The sequence below is a fragment of the Varanus komodoensis genome, unplaced genomic scaffold (genome assembly GCF_004798865.1).
Source record: "Varanus komodoensis strain SLA01 unplaced genomic scaffold, ASM479886v1 scaffold12, whole genome shotgun sequence".
Lineage (NCBI taxonomy): Eukaryota > Metazoa > Chordata > Lepidosauria > Squamata > Varanidae > Varanus > Varanus komodoensis.
In genome coordinates, this window is record NW_025335349.1 from 317,879 (window position 1) to 342,000 (window position 24,122).

General features: G+C 39.5%; 2 protein-coding genes across 15 annotated transcripts in view; one reads left to right on the forward strand and one right to left on the reverse strand.

The window, feature by feature from the left end:
• CILK1 (ciliogenesis associated kinase 1) overlaps nt 1-13,875 on the reverse strand; it is a 28,286-nt gene extending 14,411 nt beyond the window's left edge. The window contains exons 1-8 of one of the 8 annotated variants that reach the window (XM_044421504.1): nt 13,792-13,875; nt 12,672-12,812; nt 11,212-11,261; nt 7,351-7,608; nt 4,087-4,141; nt 3,455-3,576; nt 2,561-2,640; nt 108-240 (exon numbers count right to left, since the gene is read on the reverse strand). In XM_044421504.1, the coding sequence (XP_044277439.1) occupies nt 108-240; nt 2,561-2,640; nt 3,455-3,576; nt 4,087-4,141; nt 7,351-7,451 (491 nt within the window). In that variant the 5' untranslated portion in view covers nt 7,452-7,608; nt 11,212-11,261; nt 12,672-12,812; nt 13,792-13,875. The other 7 variants (XR_006413842.1, XM_044421506.1, XM_044421508.1 and 4 more) reach the window with 7 other exon arrangements.
• Nucleotides 13,876-13,960: 85 nt separating this feature from the next.
• The window catches only part of FBXO9 (F-box protein 9), a 42,507-nt gene continuing 32,345 nt past the window's right edge, over nt 13,961-24,122 (forward strand). The window contains exons 1-5 of one of the 7 annotated variants that reach the window (XM_044421511.1): nt 13,961-14,285; nt 15,816-16,050; nt 20,054-20,131; nt 20,823-20,981; nt 22,139-22,196. In XM_044421511.1, coding sequence (XP_044277446.1) covers nt 15,931-16,050; nt 20,054-20,131; nt 20,823-20,981; nt 22,139-22,196 — 415 coding nt within the window. In that variant the 5' untranslated portion in view covers nt 13,961-14,285; nt 15,816-15,930. Of the gene's footprint in view, nt 14,286-14,468; nt 16,051-20,053; nt 20,132-20,807; nt 20,982-22,138; nt 22,197-24,122 lie in introns of those variants that run through there. The other 6 variants (XM_044421512.1, XM_044421514.1, XM_044421513.1 and 3 more) reach the window with 6 other exon arrangements.

Consider the following 24,122-nt stretch of genomic DNA (forward strand, 5'->3'; position numbering starts at 1 on the left):
AGGGAGTTGAGGAGTCTCTTTAGCCTCAAAATTCAAAGTTACAAGCAGGGTGGGAACTGAACTAGTCTTCAACTCCACATACAGCACAATCTGACTCAGGTATTTACCATCTTGTGGATACATAGTCTGTGTACGGAGGCCTGGATCTAATCTCCCGTGCGAGGCCAAAGTCTGCGATTTTCACAAGTTCTGGTCCCATGCAAAGGAGATTTTCAGGTTTCAAGTCTCGATGGAAAAACCCTGCAATTCAAACCAAAATAAAGGTTAGTCTTTTCTCCCAGCCTTATTTTCCTTCTTTCGGTTTTATGGTTAGCCCTCAGCAGGCTTGCCAACAGACTGGAAGACAACTGGCCTGTAGCACTGCTCTCCAAACAAACAGTTTGGTTTACAGAAATTACATGGGAGGGGTTTTTAAAAATTATAATCTACAAATGACAGCAGATCAAGCTGCTGTTAAAGACCCAGAGGTTGGGTCCAATCTGGAAAACCCTAATAAGTTGTTGTTGACTTGAGAGATACTTGGGCATAGGTATGCCTGAAAGCCACAAACTCAGACTTTGCCTGCTAACCCAGACATGTGACAGCTGGAGGAGATGACTCGGTTAAGGCACTCTGCATATGCTAAGAGGCTCTGTCCTTTATTATTTCTTCATGTGCACCATGGCTGACTTGCAGCATAACAAATAGATGCTGGGGCTGAATGTCCCACTGTATATTTATTATTGAAGCACCAAAAACCTCTTCTATGTTTTTAACAATGGAAAGTACCATACTGGAACAGAATGTTTGACTCAAAGGGCAAAAGTGAAGAAAGTAATAGGAGCTTTGGGACCCCATAGTGGAACAGAGCTCTCTGCACAAAGAAATCCAGACTGCAGAGCGAATCTTCTTCTCCTGGATATTTCATATTTTTAAAAAGTTATTCTTTCATTTCTATATGCCCAACAGCCGAAACTAAATACTGCAACCTATATACATGTAGGACAGTACACCTACCCACCTGTACTCTAAAGTGCCGCAACCCAAGAAGTTTTATACTGTGTGTTCCTTGGGACATTCGAACTGCATTGCAGACTACACAGCAGTCATTAATTACAGATGAATGTGCTACCAAATCATCCACTTTGTTTTCACTTTATGAAACTGAGTTGACTTTCTGAAACTGCACTGTTTTGCATGATACAAGAAAAGAGCTGTTCAGAAAACAAGCCCCAGCCCCAGCAAGTCCCATTTGCTGGCTCTTGTCGTTTTTGTTACTGCTGTGATTATACCCCACAACAGTTCATTGAATAACATATTGAGAGAGCAAGTTGAAATATTTTGCTTACTGTAAAATGTTGTCCCCTAACTGAATTTTACATTTTGGCATGCGGATCTGAATAGATCGACATCTTCTAAAAAGGATGGATGAATGTTAATATTCCTTTCTCCTTTCCTTCCCTTGTATCCAAGAACAAAGCAATAATCATATTTATCATCTATACGGAGCAAATGTTCAAGGTGCTCAACTTCTGAAGTTTTGAAGGGAGATATGCTAGAACTGTAAAAAATTATGCATGGTATGGAGAAAAATGGATAAGGAGACACTTGATCTCTTTCTCTCATAATACTAGAACCCAATGGGGTCATCTTATGATGTTGACTGGTTGGAGATTCAGGGCAGATAAAGATTTCTTCACACAGCAAATTGCTAAACGATGGAATCCACTTCTGACAAGATTAGTGATGGCCATCAAGTTGGAGTGATTCAGAAGGGAATTGCACAAATGCATGAAGAATAAGGCTGTAAAAGCTACAGCTATATGTTGTTTTTAGCATGAAAGGCATATGCCTATGTATCCAAGTTGCTGGGGTATATGAATGTGAGGGTGCTGTTGTATTCATGTCTTGCTTATGGGTTTTCCATGGCCTTTTGTTTAGCAACTGTGTGTGCAGAATGCTGGTCTAGATGGATCCTTGGTCTGCTGTAGCGAGGCTCTTCTTATGTTTGCATTTCAGTGGGATTGCATAACAGGTACCATTATCCCCAATAGTACACAGAATACTATGGTTTATATTTGCTTTACAGATTCTAACAGACCTCTGACCACATAGTTTACCATACTTTCTTTTACCATGGAAACCCTAGAGACTTTACTTGAGCACTGCCGCTCCCTGGGAATGACAACACATAATCCTCTAACAAGAACAGAAAGTCAGTTTAACAATAGCATTTGTTTATTAGAATAATCTTGTGCAACAGATAAATTTTGTGCTGCATAATTCCACGCATGTTTACCCAGAAGGTAGTCTTGCTGAAGTCAGTGGAGCTTACTCTCAAGTAATCATGCATTGGCCATCAGCTGCTATTAGGATCTCCAATAAATATATTTTATCTAAATACTTTTTAAATAAACTTTTGGACAACCTCATCAGATGACAGGTCATTATTACCTTCTTGTACTTACATGAAAAGGCTTTATGACTTTTCTAATGTTTCTAAAATGATAATTAACATATATTCCGACCATTCCATTGCAGTAATCACACATACGCATACAGTTTGGCATTTAGATCTTACCGTGTTTATGTATAAATGCAAGTCCTTGAAGAATCTGATACATAATATTTCTGACAGTAGATTCTGGAAACAATTTGTTCCTGTATGGTTAAAATGGGAAGACAGATGCTTATTTTGAAATGTGTTGTTTCATCTTATCCATACTCATTTATTTACTGCAGATATATGTAAAAGCTATAAAAGATGAGAATAGCCATGCACATCATGATAAGCATGGTTTATAATCTGCATTTCATAAAATTAATCTGCAAAGGACACAGGATTTCTTCCCATCCTATTATTTACTACAAAATATTTATCATTGCAACACTTTCTCCATTTTATCCTCACATTGGCATTTCCCTTTAATAGTTCTAGTTTAACAGCTCCAGGTTTGGTGCCAGAATCTGGCATCCTTGGACAACTGCGCATGGTACAGCAGGGCACGCTGCCAAGGCCTGCCCCATCGCTGGCCCCCACAGCCTGGCACTTGAAGGTATTGTTGGAAGTGTAATCGGTAGCTGCACTCAAAACATGCAGAGCTGCTTGTAGCAATGCTCCGAGAGCTGCTGTCACAAAGTCAGTCCCAGAAAATCAGGGGCCATGACTAAGGAGCTGCCTCAGACTGCCCAGAGCTGCCTCAGAGCTGGAGCTGACCCTGCATAGCTCACACAAAGGTTCCCTGAGGCAAGCGAGTGGGGTTGAGCATTCTCCAGCACTTGCAATTCATAGCTGTTCTGGTGTTTATGGCTTATACAATTTGACTGAAGTGATTTAAGGCTACATCGCAGCAGTACTTGGGTGGACTGAATTCTACCCAATGATGTAAAACTGGAGAATTCCAAACTATTGATCAGTTAGACATTTAGCTTAAGACACCTATACTGGAACACGTTTGTGAGAAAACCAGCATACCTTTCTTTCATTAACTGATAAAGGTTCTCCTTCATGTATTCAAAAATAAAGTACAGATGATCATTTTCTCTGATAACTTCTTTTAGTTTCACAACGTTGGCATGGTTGAGTTTCTTCAAGGACTGAAAACATGAGATAAGACTATTAAGACCCTGTTGCAATGTGGGCTTCAGGGTGAGTGACAATGAATCCTTGTCCCAGAAAGGTAACTTGAGCTGCTGCTAAATTTAAATAGCCAGCTGATTTTTTTAAACACCCACCTCCTAGAGTTTAAAAGGCACAATGTTCTCCTAAGATGCATATTAATAATGAGCCTGCTTATGCAAACTGTTCTGTAGCATTAAGGCAGTCCAAAGCCCTAAAAAAACTATATAGCATAGTCAAAGACAGGATTTAATCATGGATTTTCAAGCAAAGGTTGCTGAGGAAATCCAACATAAACTTGGGTTTATCTTCAACCCTGAGTGAAATTATCAGGCCCCTCTTGCCAGCGCATACAGTGAAAGGTAGTTAAATACAGATCAGATAAAGTCGGGCTGAACACTGGATCGTTAGTTTAAAAAAAAAAGATGTTCTCATTTAAAATGTAAGTTCTCTGTCTTGGACTGAGAACAGATGAAAATGGCAAGCACCTTAACCTCTCGAAGATTCATGCATTCCTCCCAGGAATAAAATTTCCTCTTCATCCTGTGAAGCACAGAACAAGTCAATATCACCAATAGTTTGACATCATATGCATTTGAGTCCCATCATGATGTAAAACTGGAGAAATAAAAGAAAGTCTACAATAAGCAAGACATTGCTTATTTTGCAACAAACAAACAAACTTCTGCAAGCCCTACAGGTCTTTCGTATTCCAACAGTAACTCGCACTGACAGTGAAAACCACTTTTAACACTGTCAAAGCAGCTGACTGTGATCGGGCAGAAATAAATGCTATTCAAAGGAGAATAGGGCTGAAACACACACGCACAAGCTTGCTCAAGGGGAAGTGCCACACGTAACTTTTTGAAATGTGCCAGACCTGTGCAGAATCTTTACATCTCAGGTTTTTTATTTAACAATTTAAAAACAAATAAAGCTATCCTTCCACTTTATGGCTAAGAAGAGAGGAAATGCCCAGCATAGATGCAGAGCTCCTTACAAAATTAGGTAAAATAACAAAATGGTCTCTTTCTTTTCATGGACTTTTTTGCTGAAAGGTTTTTTTTAATCTCACAGACCCAAATGCTAGGTTACATTAGTTTCTGAAGAGGCATTGTTTTATTATTTATTTTGGAGTCTTGAGTATACTATACATACAGACTATACTGAGCTTAGGGCATTTATCCATTTCCTGAGCCTGTTTATTCCATATTCTGGAGATCCATAGACTGGCAAACATCCATTTGTTTAAGCAATGTTTCACTTCTTGCAATATGTATAAATGTATTGTACCATCCTAACATTTCCTCCACCAAATGCAAAGTGTTATACTATTTCATATATGCACACATTTCTATTGCCAAATTTCACATGGAAACTAAACCAGAGACCATTTGTTAAAATGGGACCTTGACATTATTCCAACAGCCCCGTGAAATTCTGGTCAAACTGTCCTCTCTTCACATCATAAGTAAACCCATGTCCTACATGCTCCTAAACTAGAGATGCAATGGAAGCAGTTATTTCTCTCACTCTTGGTGGCTACATTCATATGTCACACTAAGCCACCTCGTCAATAAGAGATGCTGTGCAGGTCATTCTTGGACCAAGCCACAGTGCACCATACAGAACTCAGGCTGACCATGGCTCACCCCTGGAAATTGACACAGCAAGACTGCAAATACTAACTTGCCAGGGACCAATTACTGAGCACTCAATTGTAAAGTACAGGAAAACCAGTGAGGGGAAAGAGGCAAAAGTAGATGCACCAGAAAAGAACAAGGGACAGTATCTACCAATAATGTTAAGTGTTAAATTTTTAAGATTCACACTTCTGAGTGTTCTCTTCCTTTTCAACACTCCCCTGAGTCTCCAGGTACTACAGGAAGGGGGTCACTAACAGCCCCTCCTTTTGCAGCTTCTTTTCATAGTAATTACTGCTATAGTTACTGCAGTTTCCTAACAGTTTATTAAACATGCAGAAAGAAACACAAAGTTAATGGCTGTGAAGTAAATAGAAAGGACATTTGTACCAATTTAAGTGCTGTGAAGTAAAAGGAAGAAAATTTGCACACCTGCATTAATTGTGTGTTGTTTGCAGTTAACAAACCATGGTTCCATTAGCTTCAGACAACATAATAAGCCATGTTTCAACAATAAATCCATTGTTCAACAACCACCCACACTCAACCCCGTGAGAGTGGGTTAGCGTGTCATCTGAACCCTTTTCTCTCAGTCAAAATTAAATAACTAAAATTTAAAAATCCAGAAAATGTATCTTGCTTTCTTGCTGAAAGAAGACCAGAGATAAGGATAACTAAAATACCCGATTTTGTGCTGAAACACAAGACACTTTTTGCAGCCACTCCAAAAGTATTTTAACACTGAGAACCTCTAACTATGTGGTGGCTTCCACTGACATGTGAAGTTGTTGACATTTACCAGAGGTGGTTTCACTAAAAAACACTGCTGCACTGTGTCTACAACTATATTTGGATTGCTATTCTAATCATCTGTGCCCCTCAAAACATGGAAAGAACTGGGTCAATTGTGAACCAGGAAATAAGACTACCAGAAAAAAAAGCAGGGTAAAAAGCACATGGCAGACACTAAAACTTCCCAGCCAGGACAATAAAATGTTGCCACTTTTGCAGGATTCATTCATTTGATGATCTCCCTTCTGACAGAAATCTACTGCCATTTCCCTTCCCCCTAGAGCATTCATCTATGTACTCAAGTACATTGAGAAACGTCACACATTGTACACAAACAGCACGTCCATGTCAGTATTATTCAAAATCCTGTTACAAGCCATCTGGTCAGATGAGGGAGATGAGATTACAATATACCAGATGGTTATAGCCCAGACATCATGTACTTTGTCTTAAAGTTGTATGTATACACACACACAACCCAAATTCTCCTATTCTCCATTATTTATTCTGCAAATAATTACTATTTTCCATCCTTTATTCTGGTTTTGCTGGGCATTGGCAGGAATAAGATGCTAAGGGCACTGCAGCCCTATCCTCAAAATCCCATTGATGCTATGAGATCTCAAGAAATTTGGTCCACTTATTTTGAAGCACATTTTCCTAACCGTGAAGGGAAGATACTTTTAAAAAAAAGCCAGCTGAGATTCTTAGGAAATAGAATTCTTCCCTGATTATTATTTCTGCTGAAGTGTTACTAGCATTCAACCTTGGCCATCACATATCAAACAGGAAGGTATTTGTACAATATCAAGCTGCCTTTGGCTTCTGAACCCAATGGGTCAAATTCCCTCCGATAGCTGCGTGGCTGGGACCATGGTTCAGCGTCAGAGCAAGGAACATCTGAATCTACAAGCATTACAAATGTAAATTTGTGCAGGCATCTATGGTAGTATCCAGTGTTACTCCTACATAGAGTATGTAGGAATAACATTGGATAATACTCTTAATATTTAAGGGGAACAAAGTTAAAAATGTCAAAGATAAAGAGGCAGTGTGGCATAGCAGTTAGAATGTTGGACTGGGACTTGAGAAATCAGGGTACTAGTTCCCCCTGGCCATGAAGCTTGAATTGTGACTTTGAGCCACTCAGGTATGCTCAGCCTACGCTACCTCATGAGGTTATTGCTGTGAGGATAAATCAGAGAGAAGGAGAACCTTGTAAACTGATTTCAGTTTCCTCCCGAAGGAAGAAAATAGGGTATAAATAGAATACAATATTAATAATAATAATAAAACAGCACAGCATAAGTCCCTTACCTCTTGATGGCAATCAGCTCCCCTGATTCAATACTTCTTCCCAGGAGGACAGAACCGTATGTGCCATCTCCCAGCTGTTTGATAGTTGTATACCTATTCATGATGCAGACTCATTTCAGGCCGTAGCGTGCACTTGGCTGCTGCTGAAGCATTTCCCCTCTGAGTGAAGCCAGTTTTTTCGGTGGCAGCACAAACACAAAGTATCTGGGACTGTGCAAGTGTTCTCAGGGCTCATATTTTCAAAGACTGGCTTTTGGTCTATAAAAGTACAGAGAAATGGTAACAATTTCCCAAGTCTGAGCATCCAGACTTACTGTGGTGTGGCTCATGATGATTATCTGTGTTCTTCTTGGTCCGCCTCAAGGACAGAGATATCAAATACAGCTGACCCTTTTCCGAGGGTCATGTGTGCCCACATGAACTACTGCTTGCAATTGATATAAGCACCAGAAAATAATAACCTAAGAATAACAGGCACAATGATATATCAGCTGGAAGTTTTGTTACAGGGAATAGTTGCTTAATGCTAAGACTTAAGTCCTGACAGTTCAGAATCCCAAGAGAAGCATATATATTCATTGGAAATAGTTTCTTGCATCATCTAAAACAGTCAAACTTTTTTTTTAAATTACAAAAAGGCAGACCTAGAATGTGACTAGATGCAGGGAAGCAAAATTATCTTAGTGTACTGTAGACAGATGATCAATCTGATTCTAAGGGAGACTTAATATACCAGGATTACTAACAAGGCCAGCTGTTCTATCTCAGAACAGAGCTGAAAAGAAGACGTGTTACTCACTCACCTTTTGTCAATCATTTTCTCTAAGATTAGGGAGCTCACTTACAGGAAGGCTGAATATTAATCTTACCGTATTTAGGTGATGCTGCCCCATTTAGTATTAAAACAAAAACAAAACTTGCGAGCACATGGAAAAATCACATACTGCAGTTGTTTTTTTCCTACAGCTACAAGGAACTCTACATGATCTTCCATGAGAAAGAGATTAGCAAAAAAGTTCCTGATCCAGAACAGTGGATCTGCCTTATAAGCTGTTGTAAGTTTTGTCCAATTTTCACAATGCATTTTATCCTTTGTGTAGGCGATTATAAGAGAGCAAGTAAATAGTTTAAATCTTTGAAGTGTTTGTTCAATAGTTGTTACACTTTAAGGGAAAATGCTGTTAAAAAAACCCTATGTGCCACTTGACCTTGGAAGGATGCTTGTAATATGAAAACAGGCATAGAAAAAGTGTGGAACAGAGGTTGCACACACCATTTAACTATGGTTAACTGTGACTCATAATTCTGATTTTGTTGATGGTATCGTGGTGTGTGGCCATTTGTTATGCACTTACTCCCTGCTGAGACTAGAGCAGCCTTCCCCAACCTGGTGGCCTTCAGAGGCATTTGGACCACAATTCCAAAGAGAGCAATACTTTAAATTTACTTGCTCTAGTAAGTCTACTTGCACATTTGGACAGTTGCAGTCCAAATGTGCCTAGAAGGCAAAGGCTGAATTAGAGTATAGCAGCTGAAGCCATCGCAGTGTCTGAAGAGTTTTAACATAGCCACTCTGTGGCAAGGGACCACCCAATTCTACCCAGAGAGTCTGAAAGAAACCCATGTCTTTTCTGTGTTATTCAGGGTACTGAATCCATCCATTAAAGAATGCCTTGGCCCAGCAATTTGTTGGAAGGCACAAGCTTGATTTTACATGAGCTGAGCAGGGCTGTCAATGGCACAGCATTTTTGAGGGCACTCATGTATAAGGTCAACACAAATTAGAGAGCAACTGCTGGCATGTCACAACAAGTCCAACAATGCACAGATAGGGTCATGTCACTCACAAGGACCACCCCGTCACTTCAGTGCCAGAGCAGCTTCACATGCCTCTCTCTTTGTGCACACACGGGACTCCAGATAATTTTTTTAAACAGCTGTACTCTTACAATCCTACACCATTTAATTGTGAGCAAGTCTCTTTGAATGCAACAGGAACTAATTCTAAGATGACATGGGTAGGATAGCACTGTTGGTTTCTTACTTATCCAGGAAAACTTTCGTTGCTTAACTTAAATGAAGCAGTTTTAAACAATTGATCTGGAATTTTGGCAAATGGTCACTAATGTTTAACATCAATGGCTAATGTTAATGTGTAAAACACTGCTTTAAAGGATGTTAATATTTGAATTGAAAGCTTCAGCTATTGAGGTGTCTAAAAATTAAATTAATTCAAAATACTGTGGCTAGGTATGGACTAGGTGGCAGCTTTTCCCTATGACCATCCAAACCTGGCATATAAGAATTTAACACAAAAATACAAAGTATTTCCATCACAACTGTTAATATGAGGTTAAAAAACAAAAGATTTCTCTTTAGTGTATTAAAACCACCAGAAAGGACCTTCTTTCCTCCCAAGTATATTTATTGTCTTTAAAGTCTTATTAATGTCAATGGGACTTCCAGATCTCTATGTTCAAAATGGGGGTGTTCCCAGGCAAGTTTTCAGGGAATTCAATGAGAACTCAGCCAAACCATTCTAGAATTAATGGATTGTGAAACCAAAGAAGCTAAAAGTGAAAATAGTTACATGTATCTGCAGGAACCTGAGTGTTGTTTATGTGCCATCCCTTTTTGCAATGATAATCATTAGGCCTAACAGACATATTCATGTAAAAACGAAAGGAGAATGAAATTCCACCAGAGACAAAATGGTTAATTTGCATTAAGGGAAAATCAGGAGAAATATGGAAGGAAGATAATACCTGTTGTTTTTAAAATGTCTTGGAAACCAGGCAGACAAATAAGTTCTGGGTTACCACAAAGCAGAACACAGTAATCGTAATTAAAAACATATTTCTAGATGGAGAAAGATTCCAGAAATTTTTTTGCAAGAATGTTCTTTGAGGTTACTGGCAGTTACATAATGAGGACAATGAGGCTTTTATAGGAGAGACTAAGGGCTTGATAAGCTACAACTACAGTCTGAGTATTCATGTTCTGATAATAGATGGGCTCAAGTATGCACTTCCATTTAAGTTTTCCACCAATCTGAAACATAAAGGGGAGAATGGAGATAGACAGATTTCCTATCTAGCTGCAAATATATACCTAGCTAGAGGTTTTAAACTTCATCCTGGTCTTACCTCACCTAGAAAAGTAACAAGAATTCACAGCTAGTCCAGGCACACTAGAGAAAACAGCAGCTACAGCAGGGGTGGGCACCATGACCATATCTGCAGCACCCCCATCTCTTTCCCTACCACTGCTGCCAAAATCCCAGAACAGTCAGGCTTCTGACAGTGCATCAAGCAGCTGTTTGGCGGGCTGTTGAGAGTACGATTGTACTGAGAAGCAGGGTTTGCACTCCCTGCATGCCTCGCTTCTGAACAGAAAGGCTGTGATTTTGGTGGTGACAGCCATTTCCGCCAGCAGCAGCCGAACCCTTGGAAGTTGTCCACCCTTGAGCCATGGAAACAATTTTCCACTTTTATTTTCAAATTCTTGGCAAACAGAGATAGTAACAAAACATATGGTTGCTGCTATATTTATTTCAAGGAAGCCTGCACAATTTAGGCCCATCAAATGAAAGATTAGACCACCAAGCAGTTATTATAGTTGTTAAGTATTTGACATCCCCTTTGATATTGCAGTCCCCAAGACGGAAGCGAAGACAACAGTTGTACTGAGATCTTGGGTCCTCTCTCCCATGCATGGCTAGTGGGTTCTGCTTGGCTTTGTCACAAAACATACAGCATGCAAGCATACAACAAATCTAGAGAAAAGTTAAAATAAAAAGGCTATAACTAAGATTCTTACTTCCAGCTACGATATTTATTAAACAATCCAATACATGCTTACTTTGAAGGAATCCAGGCTGGCATAAGATGGTCAGTCAGAAATGTGTCGCTCTAGATAAAGGAGAGCTGGGCTCAGTTATCAGATCTGTGATAGCATTACGCAGATCAACAACTCACTGACCTATTTCTGCAACAAATCTTCAGAATTAATATTTCTAACCTAGTCACTCTATAGATCCTACACACTAGAAACACAGACAGGACCTTTCACTATAAAATTATCATAAATCAGCAGTCAAAAGTCTTATCAATACATGTTTTCCACCAATAGCTGCAAATATTTTCCAAACAATGGTGTAAATCTAACCACTGAACCATGCACATTTTGAGCTAAATTTGTATTAGTTTCATTATTAGATTCACAGATTCATTATTAAAATCATCATGTCTGAAGGGATTCTAGAATTATTTTTAGAAGATGTCGACACAATGCATTATTCATATTATTTAAAATTAAAGAAGCTGTTTTGCAAGAGATATCATTTACAATTTTTAAAAAATGAGTAAGATAAATTCTAATTAAAATTTAAAAGAACCATTGTTATTCAATAGGCTTTCATATTAAAAGAACCACATAGACATGCTACAATGTTGGCTTTACAGCAAGGTGGGAAATCTGTGGTCCTCCACTTCCATCATTCCTGGTCTTTGTGCCATGCTGGCTAGGACTGATGGAAGCTGTAACCTCTGGAGGGCCATGAGCTATCCACCGCTGCTGCTTTACAGGCTTTTCCACAGCAGGTATGGACCTAACAGAAAGCTCTCACGTGCAGTGAAGTTTAGGCCTCTACTTACAGCATCAACAGTTACCATTAGGCGCAACCACAGTTTTAAAGAATCAGGGATGTAAGCAGACAAAGTTTACCCTTTCCTTTTAGAGCTTGGAGACAAGATTTAACTCCTGAGAATTTTCACCATGAGCAAAATCCCGAGGTTTAACCTGATTTTCGGAAGCGCCCCCCCCCTCCGCATCTGCTGTGCCTGGAGATGACATGCACAGCCTAGATAAACACCCCGAAGGAAGTCCGCTAGTCCCATCTACCGTCTTAGAAGGTTGCAAGCTTTGCAATTCTAAGAGAAAGGGCTCCTGTAATATGGGGAGCGGGAAGGAAAACTATTTTCATAGTCTGTACAAACCGTGCCAGCGGTAGCCGTAGATACTTCCATCAAAAGGAAGTCAGGGCTGACTCATCGCACTCAGATGGGCAAGAAGGAGCTTGACGCCCACCAAGAGAAAAACACATACACACAAAAGGAACGCGCAGCCACAAAGCAGGGACAACCGGGAGCTTTCCCTGGTGAAAACAACACAGCAGCTCCCCCTATGGCTTTCCAATAGGCAGGCCTAAAATATGTACGAATTTCCTCCTGTTTCCTGCAGATGGAGCGAATTCAACAATAGAAGCAAGCTTAACTTGAAGCAAATCTTATTAGGATCCCTGTTTGTTTTCAAACACGTACCTTCATGTAAAACATAACAAGAGGGAGAAGACCTCTGAACTGTCACAAGTGGCGTTCCTTCCTCACTAATTACAACTGACTTAGTGGGGATCTGGGAGAACACTTGCCAGGACGGTCAGCGTTGCTTAGACAGACAGGAGCCTGGACACCATACATTATAGAAAGTAAGCTGTGTACCGTGTTTATTTAACACCGTATTCTGCACATTGCCGGAGCCTCTAACGTGAAGGATGCCTTTACTGAGTAACGAAACACGACAGCTGATCCTAGACATTATTTTTAACACAGAGGATGCAACAAAGGGAGCAGAGAAAGGATAAGGGGCAGAGTAAACACAGGACAGAACTTATTTACGATATTTTTTTATCTCCTCAGCCAAAAAGGCTTCAGATGCCGCTGATGCTGTTTAGTTATCCGTTAAGCGTAGTTTATTTATTTGTAGGTACTATTAAATACGTTAAGGATTGCAGCTTTAAAGACTGTGTGCTTTAAACTATTGTCTGCTTTCTCATCTGCAGAAATCATGACAGGAGAGTGTATAATCGGGGAAATAGATTGGCTCGTTGAAGAGCGACATTTCTAGGCTTTAGTGCGGGGAACCTTAAGCGGTGCATGTGGACCCTGGTGGATTCCATTCAGCTTCTAAGTCTCTACGGTTATTTCGAATAGAACGGAAATAAGAGCGCATTTAAAGGCATTTAAACTTAAAATATTCTTTTCCGAAGTGCAATGCATAAAACTGAACAAGGCATTAAAAGCAGGAAAGCTGCTGTATTGGAGAATACTCTTGTTGCGGGGCAAAACAATTTGAGATTGTTAGGCGCTTGTAATTAAGGCTGCCTTGCTTTCTCCACCTACTAGGGAGAAAATGCTATCAAACTAGTGGTATTCATTTCTGAGACTTCTGCATGGGATCGCGGTGCACATAATACTATTACATTTAAAGAAGGGTGTAACCAAGTAGCTAAAAATTACACGCGGCCGAGACAAACTGCAACACCCATCATACACCGCGAAGAGATTCCCGCAGCCTCCGAAGTCTTAATCACAAGCTCCCAGCATTCCGTGTTCTGCCTACATTTCCCAGCAAAAGATTGGGAAGCACGCATGCATCCCTTACTCGGAATGCAGATTTCCTTTCCCAGCTCCAAGTCCATGGTGTTTTCGCTTCCTGCCTAGCAGAGCTTCCTTCCGGTTTGTGCTACTACGCGCATGCGCGGCGTCTTGTCTGGCACCGTCCCTCGTCTGCTCCGTCCCGCTGTTCAGTTAGTGACGCTCGCTTGGCTCGCGCGCTCGCAAGCTTTAACCTGCCTCGCTTTTCGAGGAAATGGCTGCCGTACGACGCGCTCGCAGTGACTCCCGCTGCGTGGTTCGTTTCTCTGACCGAGAACTGTGTTAAATTCTCTTCCCTGCTTGCTGCCGCTCGAGAGGGAGGGGAATAGGAAAACAAAAAGGGAGCCTGCGGCCGTCAGTCGCCAGCTGGGAGCGGTGGAAGTGGGTGGGCGTGGGCCTGTCGAAGAGGCCGCCCTCGTCCGAAGCAGAGAGAGCGCCCCGGCTTGACGAGAACTACCGTCAGACGGACGGCCTGGCTGTCACAGCCTCGGCCTCAGCATGGTGAGCGGAGGTGGGGGGAGGAGTGGCGGCGCGTGACAGGGACGAAGAAGGGGCGGAGGGGGCTTAGCGCGCAAGCGCCAAAGGGCAAGCGGCGTTTGGTTGAGGCTGATTGGAAGCTCCTCCCACCAGCAGGTAAGGGGGCGGGTCGGCCGATAGTATGCGGAAAGGGCGGGAGGGTGTTTTGTTTGTGCTTAACGTATTTTTCGTTCTTCTCCCGTCTTCCGCCACATTGAACCTTACATTTGCCGTCCCCCCCCCCATTCAGAACTGAAAATACGCCTAATTTAACACGCAATCTGTCTATCAACTAAGCTGATAAGTAAGCAGCTGTCCACCACTGAGAACTGTCAGGTTGCAGTACAGCCTTCCCCAACTTGGTGTCCTCTGCGTGTGTTGGACTACAGCTACATAGCTAGTGGGCACCAGGTTGGGAACGATTGCTTTCGTAAATAAAATGTTGATATCAAGAAGGTAAAAAGGTATGCTATAATGAGTTAATTTGGGGAGGTGAGTCTTTATTTCAGGTTCCACAACAAAAATTGTTACCATTTACAGCATACTATTGAGATGTGGCTAATTGGCTTTTCACTTTCTTCTCTGACCTTGTTTTTTTCCCAAGGAAAAAATAAAATAGAAAATCATCATTACAGTGACTAGAGTAGTTACTATTATTTGTAATGCCCTACTAAATCATAACATGCAAAATACAGTCTTAATTTAAGAAATTGATTAAGAAGAAAACTAATCTCTAGTATTGATAGATCAGTATGACTTTGTCCCACTTCTGAGTTGTCTGTAGGCAGCAACACAGCTGTGCAAATTAAGTCCAAGGAGGTTAATTAGTTCACAAAAAAGATTAACTCATCTGTCTGAGCACAGCTATGAGACCAATTGTACAGGGGATTGAAGTGGATCCTCCAGTGTTTCTTAAGCCCTGTCAAACATTTAAGCTTGATTGATCTTTGTAATCTGCTTTAAAACACATGCACGCATGCACACACAAGGAACCTATTATAACGACAGACCTTATTTGTATTTCAGTAGTGGTTGTTTATAAATGTAATTTATAATGCTGCCTGAAGTTTCTCATGTCCATGGTAACTTAAATTTCAGATTTAGTGCACAGCTATCCAGAATATTTAGGCCAGCTGTGGATGAATTTCATTTATTGAGGCCTGAGAATGTAGACAAGGTGTTTGGTTATGTTCAGACATCAACTTGTATGCTTAATCCTTGTCTCACTTGGTTTATTACATTCTGTTGGGTGGGGATGTCTAACTCAGTTCAGGAGCTTGTAAATTCTTCTTTGAGAGGGAGCAGTCCCTCTTCTTTGAGAGGTTGACCAGTCTCTTTAAAAGAGGCAGTAATTGGACTGTTGTGAAAAAAACCCAAACTGAACCCAGTAGATGAAAATAACTATAGGTTAGTTGCTAACATACTCTTCCTGGGCAATGTGCTTGAGTGAGTGCTGATGTACTCCAGGATCTGCTTGATTAAACTGGTTTCTGATTCATTTCCAACTTGTTTCAGGATTTGGAATGGCAGCTGCCTTGGTTGCCCTGTAGGATGCCCTGTGAGCTGTGCTGTGAGAGTGATGGGAGTATGAGCCTTTTGGTTCTCTTAGAGGCTTTCAGTTTCATCATCCATGGTATCTTTCTGGATATGCTATGCAATAGGGACACAGCACTGCAGTGTTTTTCTTCTTGTTTGTATTGCTGATTCTGGAAAGTGGTCCTGGGGGATTACCAAAATAGATAAATTTAAAGTAAGATATTTTATTGTTAAAATGCTCATTTTATTTCAAAACACAGAGTTACAGTTAGTACTGTTTCAATGAATTGTTGTAAACTGTCTAAAAGAACTCCAGCTAATTGGGTGGTATAAAATGAAATCTGATAATAAATATCATAAACATGTTAATTCTACACTTAACATTTTCACAACAGTGAAGTCACCTACCAATTAAACATAGACATACATTTCAGTTTTTTATCTCATAAAAATGGTTGTTTCCTGTACAACTACCAGCTCTTGTTTTTTGAACATTTCTGTGACTGAAGATGCATTTACAAAAACAGACTGGAGAAAACTGTTTTTCAGCGATTATGGTGAGCTGGATCAAGCAAGGCAGAGGTCTTAAGACAGAGACTCAGCAGAGTGGATAAACATTGGATTTTTTTAAAGTTAGACTTTTAATATTTTTAAATGTACATACTGTTTCTCAGATGTAACTTGGCTAACATTCGATAATCTGGAAACAGGCACAATGGCCATACAGTCAATATTTGCTGGATACATTGAGTTAAAATAAGCTTTTTTTGTGGAAATGAAAAAATAATCTGATCACTTCTCAAATACTGATCACGCTGTGTAGAAGAAACTTCATCATGAAATTGCATGGCAGAACATTTGGCATCCTGAGAACTTGCCTGTTCATCCAGGCTTTTCCTTTTTCTGTCTGATGTTTTATTTAACCTTGTTTTTGTTGTTTTTAAAATTAATTGAAATTTTAAAATGGTATTTTAGGTGTTATTTTAATTGTTAATAATATTTTTTGAAGCTCCCTTAGGGTTTAGCAGTATAGAATGTAAAAAATTGTTACTCTGTACTATTTCTATCTGCCAGTGAAGAATGCTGTTCTGTAGGAAAAGAGGAAAACATTCAAAAAGTATGCAGTGCGCCTGGATACAAAGGCTGCAAGTGTGTAAATAATATTCTGTTGTAAATTAACATTGTTTAGTGCTCAAATTTGCACTATTGTTCAGAAAACACACAAAAGGTATGCAATGGGATATTTGATTTAAATCAATGATTTTAAACACATTTTTCCTTGCTGATTTAAGTCAATTCTCCCTGACAGTGGTTGCTGTAATCCTTGGGAATTGTGCTGTGCTGTTCCATAAGGCTCTGTTTTATCCTACATACATTTCAGGATCTATATAGAACCATTAGGAGAGGATCTCTGGGGATGTGGGCTGAGGTGTCACTAATAGGCTAGGACAGGGATGGCGAACCTTTTAGAGACCAAGTGCCCAAACTGCAACCCAAAACCCACTTATTTATCGCGAAGTGCCAACACTGCAATAAAACATGAATACTAAGGTTTTAGTTTAGAAAAAACAACTCATACATTAACATCTTTTGTCTTAAAAGAAAAACACAATATATACATGAAATATATTTCAATATATTTCAATGATACAAACAGCTTTTTATTGAAATGCTTTTGCACAATGAATGTGATATTTGCTGTTGCATGCATGCTGATAATTTGTCAAACCTTGGCTCATACTTGGTTTGAGAGCAACACATTCAGCACTCAGGTTATCTGTTAGTCTGTTTCTTGTATCAGATTTGATATAATTCAAAGCTGAAAACAGCTGCTCACAAGGATAAGATGATCCAAACAAAGTAAGAAAAGCAATCCCAATTGCTTTCATTGACTTAAAACTATTTGGCAGAGAATTCCACACTTTAAGGATTCATTTTCAGAACTACCAACTGTGCTGTCTTTTGTCATCCCTTCACACACTATCTTCTCACAGGTCATAGAATTTATTTTTCCAGATAGAGTTTTCTTGAAATTTCAATAGCTGCATTTCCAGATTTTGAAGATCTAACCAGTGTAAGCAGGAAAGATCAAGTTCTTCAAATTTGGCTTTATCTGGAGAAGTAAGAAAACACAGGGTTGTCTCCATCTTACAGAACTGTAAAAATCTGTTACTAAAATTCTCCTTTGCAGCTGCTACAATGCTAGAAAATTCTTTGTAGATTTCCTGATGGCTTGTAGGATTGTCTGCAAACGTTGTAGAATTTTCTAAATGCATTTTTAGATTTGGAAAATATTTCAGCTGCCCACTTTCAAGGTCCCTTTCAAAAACCTGCAGTTTGTTCCCAAATTTTTTGATATCACAAAACATCCTTTCTGCTGTTTTCCCTACACCTTGTAGTTTTTTATTCAGTACATTGAAGGGTAGTGTAAAATCTGTAAAAAACATGAGGTTGTTAAGCCAGGCCATATCAGTGAGCTATGGATATTCCTGCCCTTTTTCATTCATAAACAGCCTAATTCCATCCAAGCAGGCTACAAATCTCTCCAGGACTCGTCCTCTGCTCAGCCACCGGACGTTATTGTACATAAGTAATGTATTATACTGTGCCTGAACCTCATCAAGAAGTGCTTGAAACTGTCGAAAATTAAGAGCACGAGCCATGAGGTAATTCACCATTTTTGTGACATCTTTGAGGATATCGTCTAATTTTTGCTACTTTCCCTGGCACAAAGAGCTTCTTGGTGTATAATACAATGAAACTGAATGACTGGATGTTTTGCTTCTTTAACAAAGAACTGTATGAAACCAGATGTTGCTCCCACCATGCAAGGTGCCCTGTCCCTAATCATCGAAACCACTTTTTCTGGCCTTATGTCTTGTGACAGCAGAAATACTGTTAATGATCGAGTCCTGTGCGTGGCAAGTGATGTTAGTCAGCAGCTCACCACTGGCTTACAAAAGGCAGCCTGTTACTCCATTGCTTGGATGAAAGCACAGATATAAATAATCATGCAAGGCTAGCAGTAATTTTGAGTTATGCCGTTGGTGACATCATGAGAGAAGAGCTGGTGAAACTGGTGTCTTTGCCTGGAAGAACACAAGGGATAGATATCTACAATGCTGTGATGAAGGCTTTTTTGTCATAAGGCATCTCAGAGATGTGTTGCATGATTTTATCCTTGTTTGGGAAATCATGAAAAAGTGAATTACTCCCAGACAACATGGCCATTTTGATAATATCCCCATCAGAGAGGGGCTTACCATGTATTGCTATGCACAGTGAAATTTGAAAGCTGGCAGCTGTCAGATGATTTGTTTTAGAAAGATAGTTGCAAAACTACGATACTGGGAATGATGTTTCCTCAATTTCCCTTCAAGAAACTCTTCCCTTTCAGTTTTACCAAGTTTAGGAACACTTTTGTGGTTGATGTCAAAGTGCCATCTGATACTTGATGTACAACACACAACACTTTCACTACATAGAATACCTAATGCTTTCCAGTTGTGTTCAGTCACTCCAAATGACTCTGTCCAAGCCTCTTGGAATGATCTTCCACTATCTGTTTTCAGTTTTGCTTCTTTTTGCTCTAGTCATTTTTTGGTGTTCAAGACTTGGAGTCTACAAAAACATGAAATTAAAAAAAATGAAGCACCCAATACAAATCTATCTGTATACAAAAAATAACTAACACTATTAGTTGACACTAAAGAATGGGATATTCCCTGAATCAACAATCTACAGCAGTGATTTTGAGCTGGGGTTCCTCTTGAATTTGCTGACCGCCAGCACAAGGGGGCAATGTTCCACTGACCACCAGCTTTTGGCCTGCTCTGAAAAAGGTATCTGAGTATATTTCCTACCTGAGTGTATTTCCTACCTTTCCTACCTTTCGCTAAAATCACAGCCAGTCCAAGCAAATCACTGGCAGCTCACTGACCGGCCATGCCTGGCACCCTTAATCTTTCTGAATATGCATATGGCTGCTGGGGCGAGATTGACAGAGAGGGCTCTGTGTGCCCCTTGGGCTAAGTCTAATGCCATTCATGTTGACTGGTATGACAGGATTCCCAAGAAAACCCATTCTGTCCAATCACATTATTGCCTTTATGTGAGTGTAATGTAATTAGTGTTAGTATTAGTGTAGGATTGTTATGTAAAGATTTCAGAATAGGAGAAATATAGGATGCTGATATCTGTGATATGTTCTTTATCAGGCAGAAGGTGAAGAAGATTGTTACTCTGACATGGTAAGAGCAGATGACATTGAAAGGCCTGGTGAAGCTAACCTTCAGGTATGTCTATTTTCTTGTAGTGTGCAGTCACTTGTGCCATTTTTATATATAGTTAATATATTTTCTTGTGTTTGTATGCTTGTTCCAATTAGCATTCTAGAGTCAACTTTGAACAGTTAAAATATTCACACATTTATTTAAGGATTTCTGGAGTACATATAATTCAGTTTTTAAAAGTACTTGTAATGACTTTTATAAATCAAGTGAACCAGTAGAGAAAGTGCTTCTACCCCTGAGAAGGAAATTTTTTACAATTTATGGGGACGCATTCATTCCTATAAAATTCTGTGTCTGGGGTTTAACAAACCTGCACAGAAAGCACTTGATAGTACTGTAGGATTAGGATTTTTTTTCTTTTTTGACTGTTCTATATAGAATATGTTGCATTGTTGAAGCAGACTTTATTTGACATATCAAATTCATTTTTCTGATGATCTGGTTATACGGGGATTGCAAAGAACTACCAGATGCTATTTTGTTTGTTTCTGAATTTGGTATTCACAATGGGTCAGATGCGACTTTGCAACTAACAACAACAACAACAAATTGGTATGGGAAAAAGTTCAAAGAAACATTTGCTTTTTATAATCAAGATAAAATTATCTAAGTGCTGCTCAGTTTAGATATACACATCAGTAATCTCTTGTAGACATATCTACTCAAGTATTGGACTTAGTTTCTGGGTTTCTAGGCAGAGCTCCAAATGTTCAGAGCACAGTGGATGTTTGAACTTACCCCAGGGGGGAGCTCTTCAGGTGTGGAAGCTCGATCCTGTAGAACATCAGCAAGAGGGCCTTCAGTAAAGGCTGCAGATACCAAAGGAAAGCTGGAACTAGCAAAAGAGGAAAAGGTAAAGAACTTGACCACATTAAACTATAACTTTATAGTGAACTAATGGAATGCTGTGTCTACTGGCAAAGCATGAGCTATTCTGCTGCTTTTTTCACGATTGTGCCATCCATTGTATCTACTGTTTTGTCTTGTGAATTAATAAATATGGAGATACTAAGCTATATGGCAAGAGTATAAAGCATGTTTAGAAGATGTTGGTTTGAATTCTTAGGGTGCCTGCTCACTGAGGTAATGTAAACAAATGTGTTCCAGGTAGATGTATCAGTTTAGTGAAATCACTAAAAATGAAAAAAAAATCCTAATCAGTTAAATATGTATTTGCAGAAAGCATATTCAGCAGTGTAAATACTGAAGAAACTGATTTACATCAAGCACCTTTTTTAGTAGAGAATTTCTAGTAAGGTAGAAAGTTTTGCATCTGAGCTAGAGGAGACTGGTAACAGTAATACCTGGCTCTCCTATGGCTTTCATCAATATTGTGGTTTTCATTCAGCATTTTAGGAACTTGTGTAAAGTTTCATTTATCAGAAATAAAGGAGAAGTTGGAAATGTTTTGCTGATTTGCTGGCCTTTGTGGCCAAGTCTTAATTACAACTTTGGCAGAAATGTTATAGCTGTAATGTATTTTTTCTTTGGCAGCTGCCTTAGACCATTTTTGACGATTTCCTGGGTGCTGGTTTTCTTGCTTAATCTGTTGCAGATATTTTCTCTTGGTGAAGAATAACAATCTACAAGGATTTACTAAGTTTCAGCAGATACTAGTCATCATAACAATGGCAAATCATGATTTTTTTTATTTTTAGAAAAGATGCTGTAACAATCCACAGTGGCTTGAGCTTTTGAGATACTTCATTTTCACATAAGAAGTCCAGATGGGTGAGATTAAGGCTGATTTCAAAACTGAGTGGACAATTTAGTTATACATCCACTGATCAAATTTGGAGTACAAGGCCTACTAAGATATAAAAGAAAACTTAAGATACCAATTTTCAAATGGAAAACAGTCACAAACAACATATTTAAAATTAGATATGGAAAACTGATTTCAATTTTGTCTGTTATGATTTAGGATGATCCTGTATTTCATAAACAAGTCATAATTTTGTTTTGTTTACTTGTAAGGGACTGTTAAACAGTTGACTAATTTTTGTGCAGGCAAGAGAACTGTTCCTGAAAGCAGTGGAACAAGAGCAAAATGGGGCTCTTTATGAAGGTAATCTGACATTTTCACGTATTAATAGTAAACCGCAACTTCCTTTACCATAGATGCTGCTTAAGAACGTGAAAATTTTGGCTGCTATGGTGAAAACTGCCATTTACATGATAATTGTTAAGAGAAAGAAAACTATATATATAGTCCTCTCAGATGTAAGTTAAATAATCCTCTTGTAGAAATGAAGACCATTCACTACAATTTCAAGAACTAGGGGAATCTGTGCCTTGGCTAGAATGTTGGTTTTGAGATGGCTTCCCTTCTTCATTGAGAACCAGTGTGATGTAGTGGTTAAGAGTGCAGGACTGAGATTCAGGTGATCTGGGTTTTACTCCCCATTCATCCATGGAGCTCACTGGGTGACTTTTGGCCAGTCACAGACTCTCAGCCCAACCTGCCTCACAGCGTTGTTGTGAGGATAAGGCAGAACATGAGGACGAGAATTATGTAAGCTGCCTTGGGAAATAACATTCAGACTTCTGTTCAGCTTAACTGTTAATTTAATTAGGTAGCATCGGACCAAATAGGACTAACCTACCTCACAGGGTTGTTGTGAGGATTAATAAATGCATTGTAAAATGCTTTGTCTGAAAGGGAATGATAATTTACTGGTATGCTCATTTAGAAGAAAATGCTGGAATAAGTGGAACTTGATATGATTTGCTGCTATCTTTACTACTAGGCTTCAGGTGTGAATTGGTGAGTATTTCATGACAGTGTATAACAACTTCTGAAATAGAGCTCCTGCCAGTGAATCATTTTTGTAGCAAGGAGCTGTTCCTTTACTTGGAAGGAATTCCAAAACAAAAGCTTCTCAGTTATAAGCACCATGCTAGCATATAAATAATTGAATGAGTTATATTTGGATACCCATCACCTGTTGGTGTCAGCTAAGTGCTGTTAATAGTGAAGAGGCTATTTGGTTTCAAAGCTAAGCAAGCTTTCTCAAGCAGGCACATACTTGAGTGTCTTATTCAGTTGGCACAACTTAATATGTACTCCTCTAAAAAATACTACTTAGTATGTGAAAAGACTATTGGGCTGAAAAGTCTTTAATACTTTCTAGCCATATGACTATCCTGAAATTGGGTGGGAAACATTTTTTTTCCTTGATAGCTGCATTAGCATATTGGGAGCATGTGAATATATGGGGGTCCAATCCTATTATCTCATACCTCATTCTTGTACATATCATTCAAGTACATGCCTCTCTGTGCATTCAGTAAGGGACTAGTTTTTTTCCTGTTCAAAGATAGTAAAGTAGAATGATCCAGCCACAGAGAGAAATGATTGGTAGGGTTTGCACATCCTACTAAGCCACCCTTTGACAAAGGCACAGTGAGTCAGTTTTTCATTAAATTCCTTCCCCCTCATTCCTCCAGGTGGCTTGACCTGTCTTCCAGGTGCCTTTGTGGCTGAACCTGTCTTGTTTCCTTGCCCCTGCCCATTTCTCACTATCTTTAAGTCGCCACCTTAAAAAATGGGTGCTTCAGGAATACTTTAGTGCATTCATAGTTTTCTGTTACTATTTTCTCCTGGTCTTTTACACAGGTGCACATTTGCCTATCTGGTATTTATTTATTTTATTTATTAAAACATTTTTATGCCGCCCCATTCGCCGAAGCCTCGGGGCGGCTTACAATAAATAAAAGCAATTATAAAATAAATTGCAACACACATAAACATTAAAAATCCAAAAAATACAATATAAAATAAGCCGCCCTGGCCAGATAAGATCAAATAATATTAACAGTTATACTGCTTAAATAAAAAGGTCTTCGCCTGGCGCCGAAAAGCAAATAACGACGGCGCCAGGCGGACCTCTCTAGGGAGCGCATTCCATAACTTAGGCGCCACCGCTGAGAAAGCCCTTCTCCGGGAGCCCCCTGTGAGAGAAATTAGGAGGGTGGCTACTCGGAGGAGGGC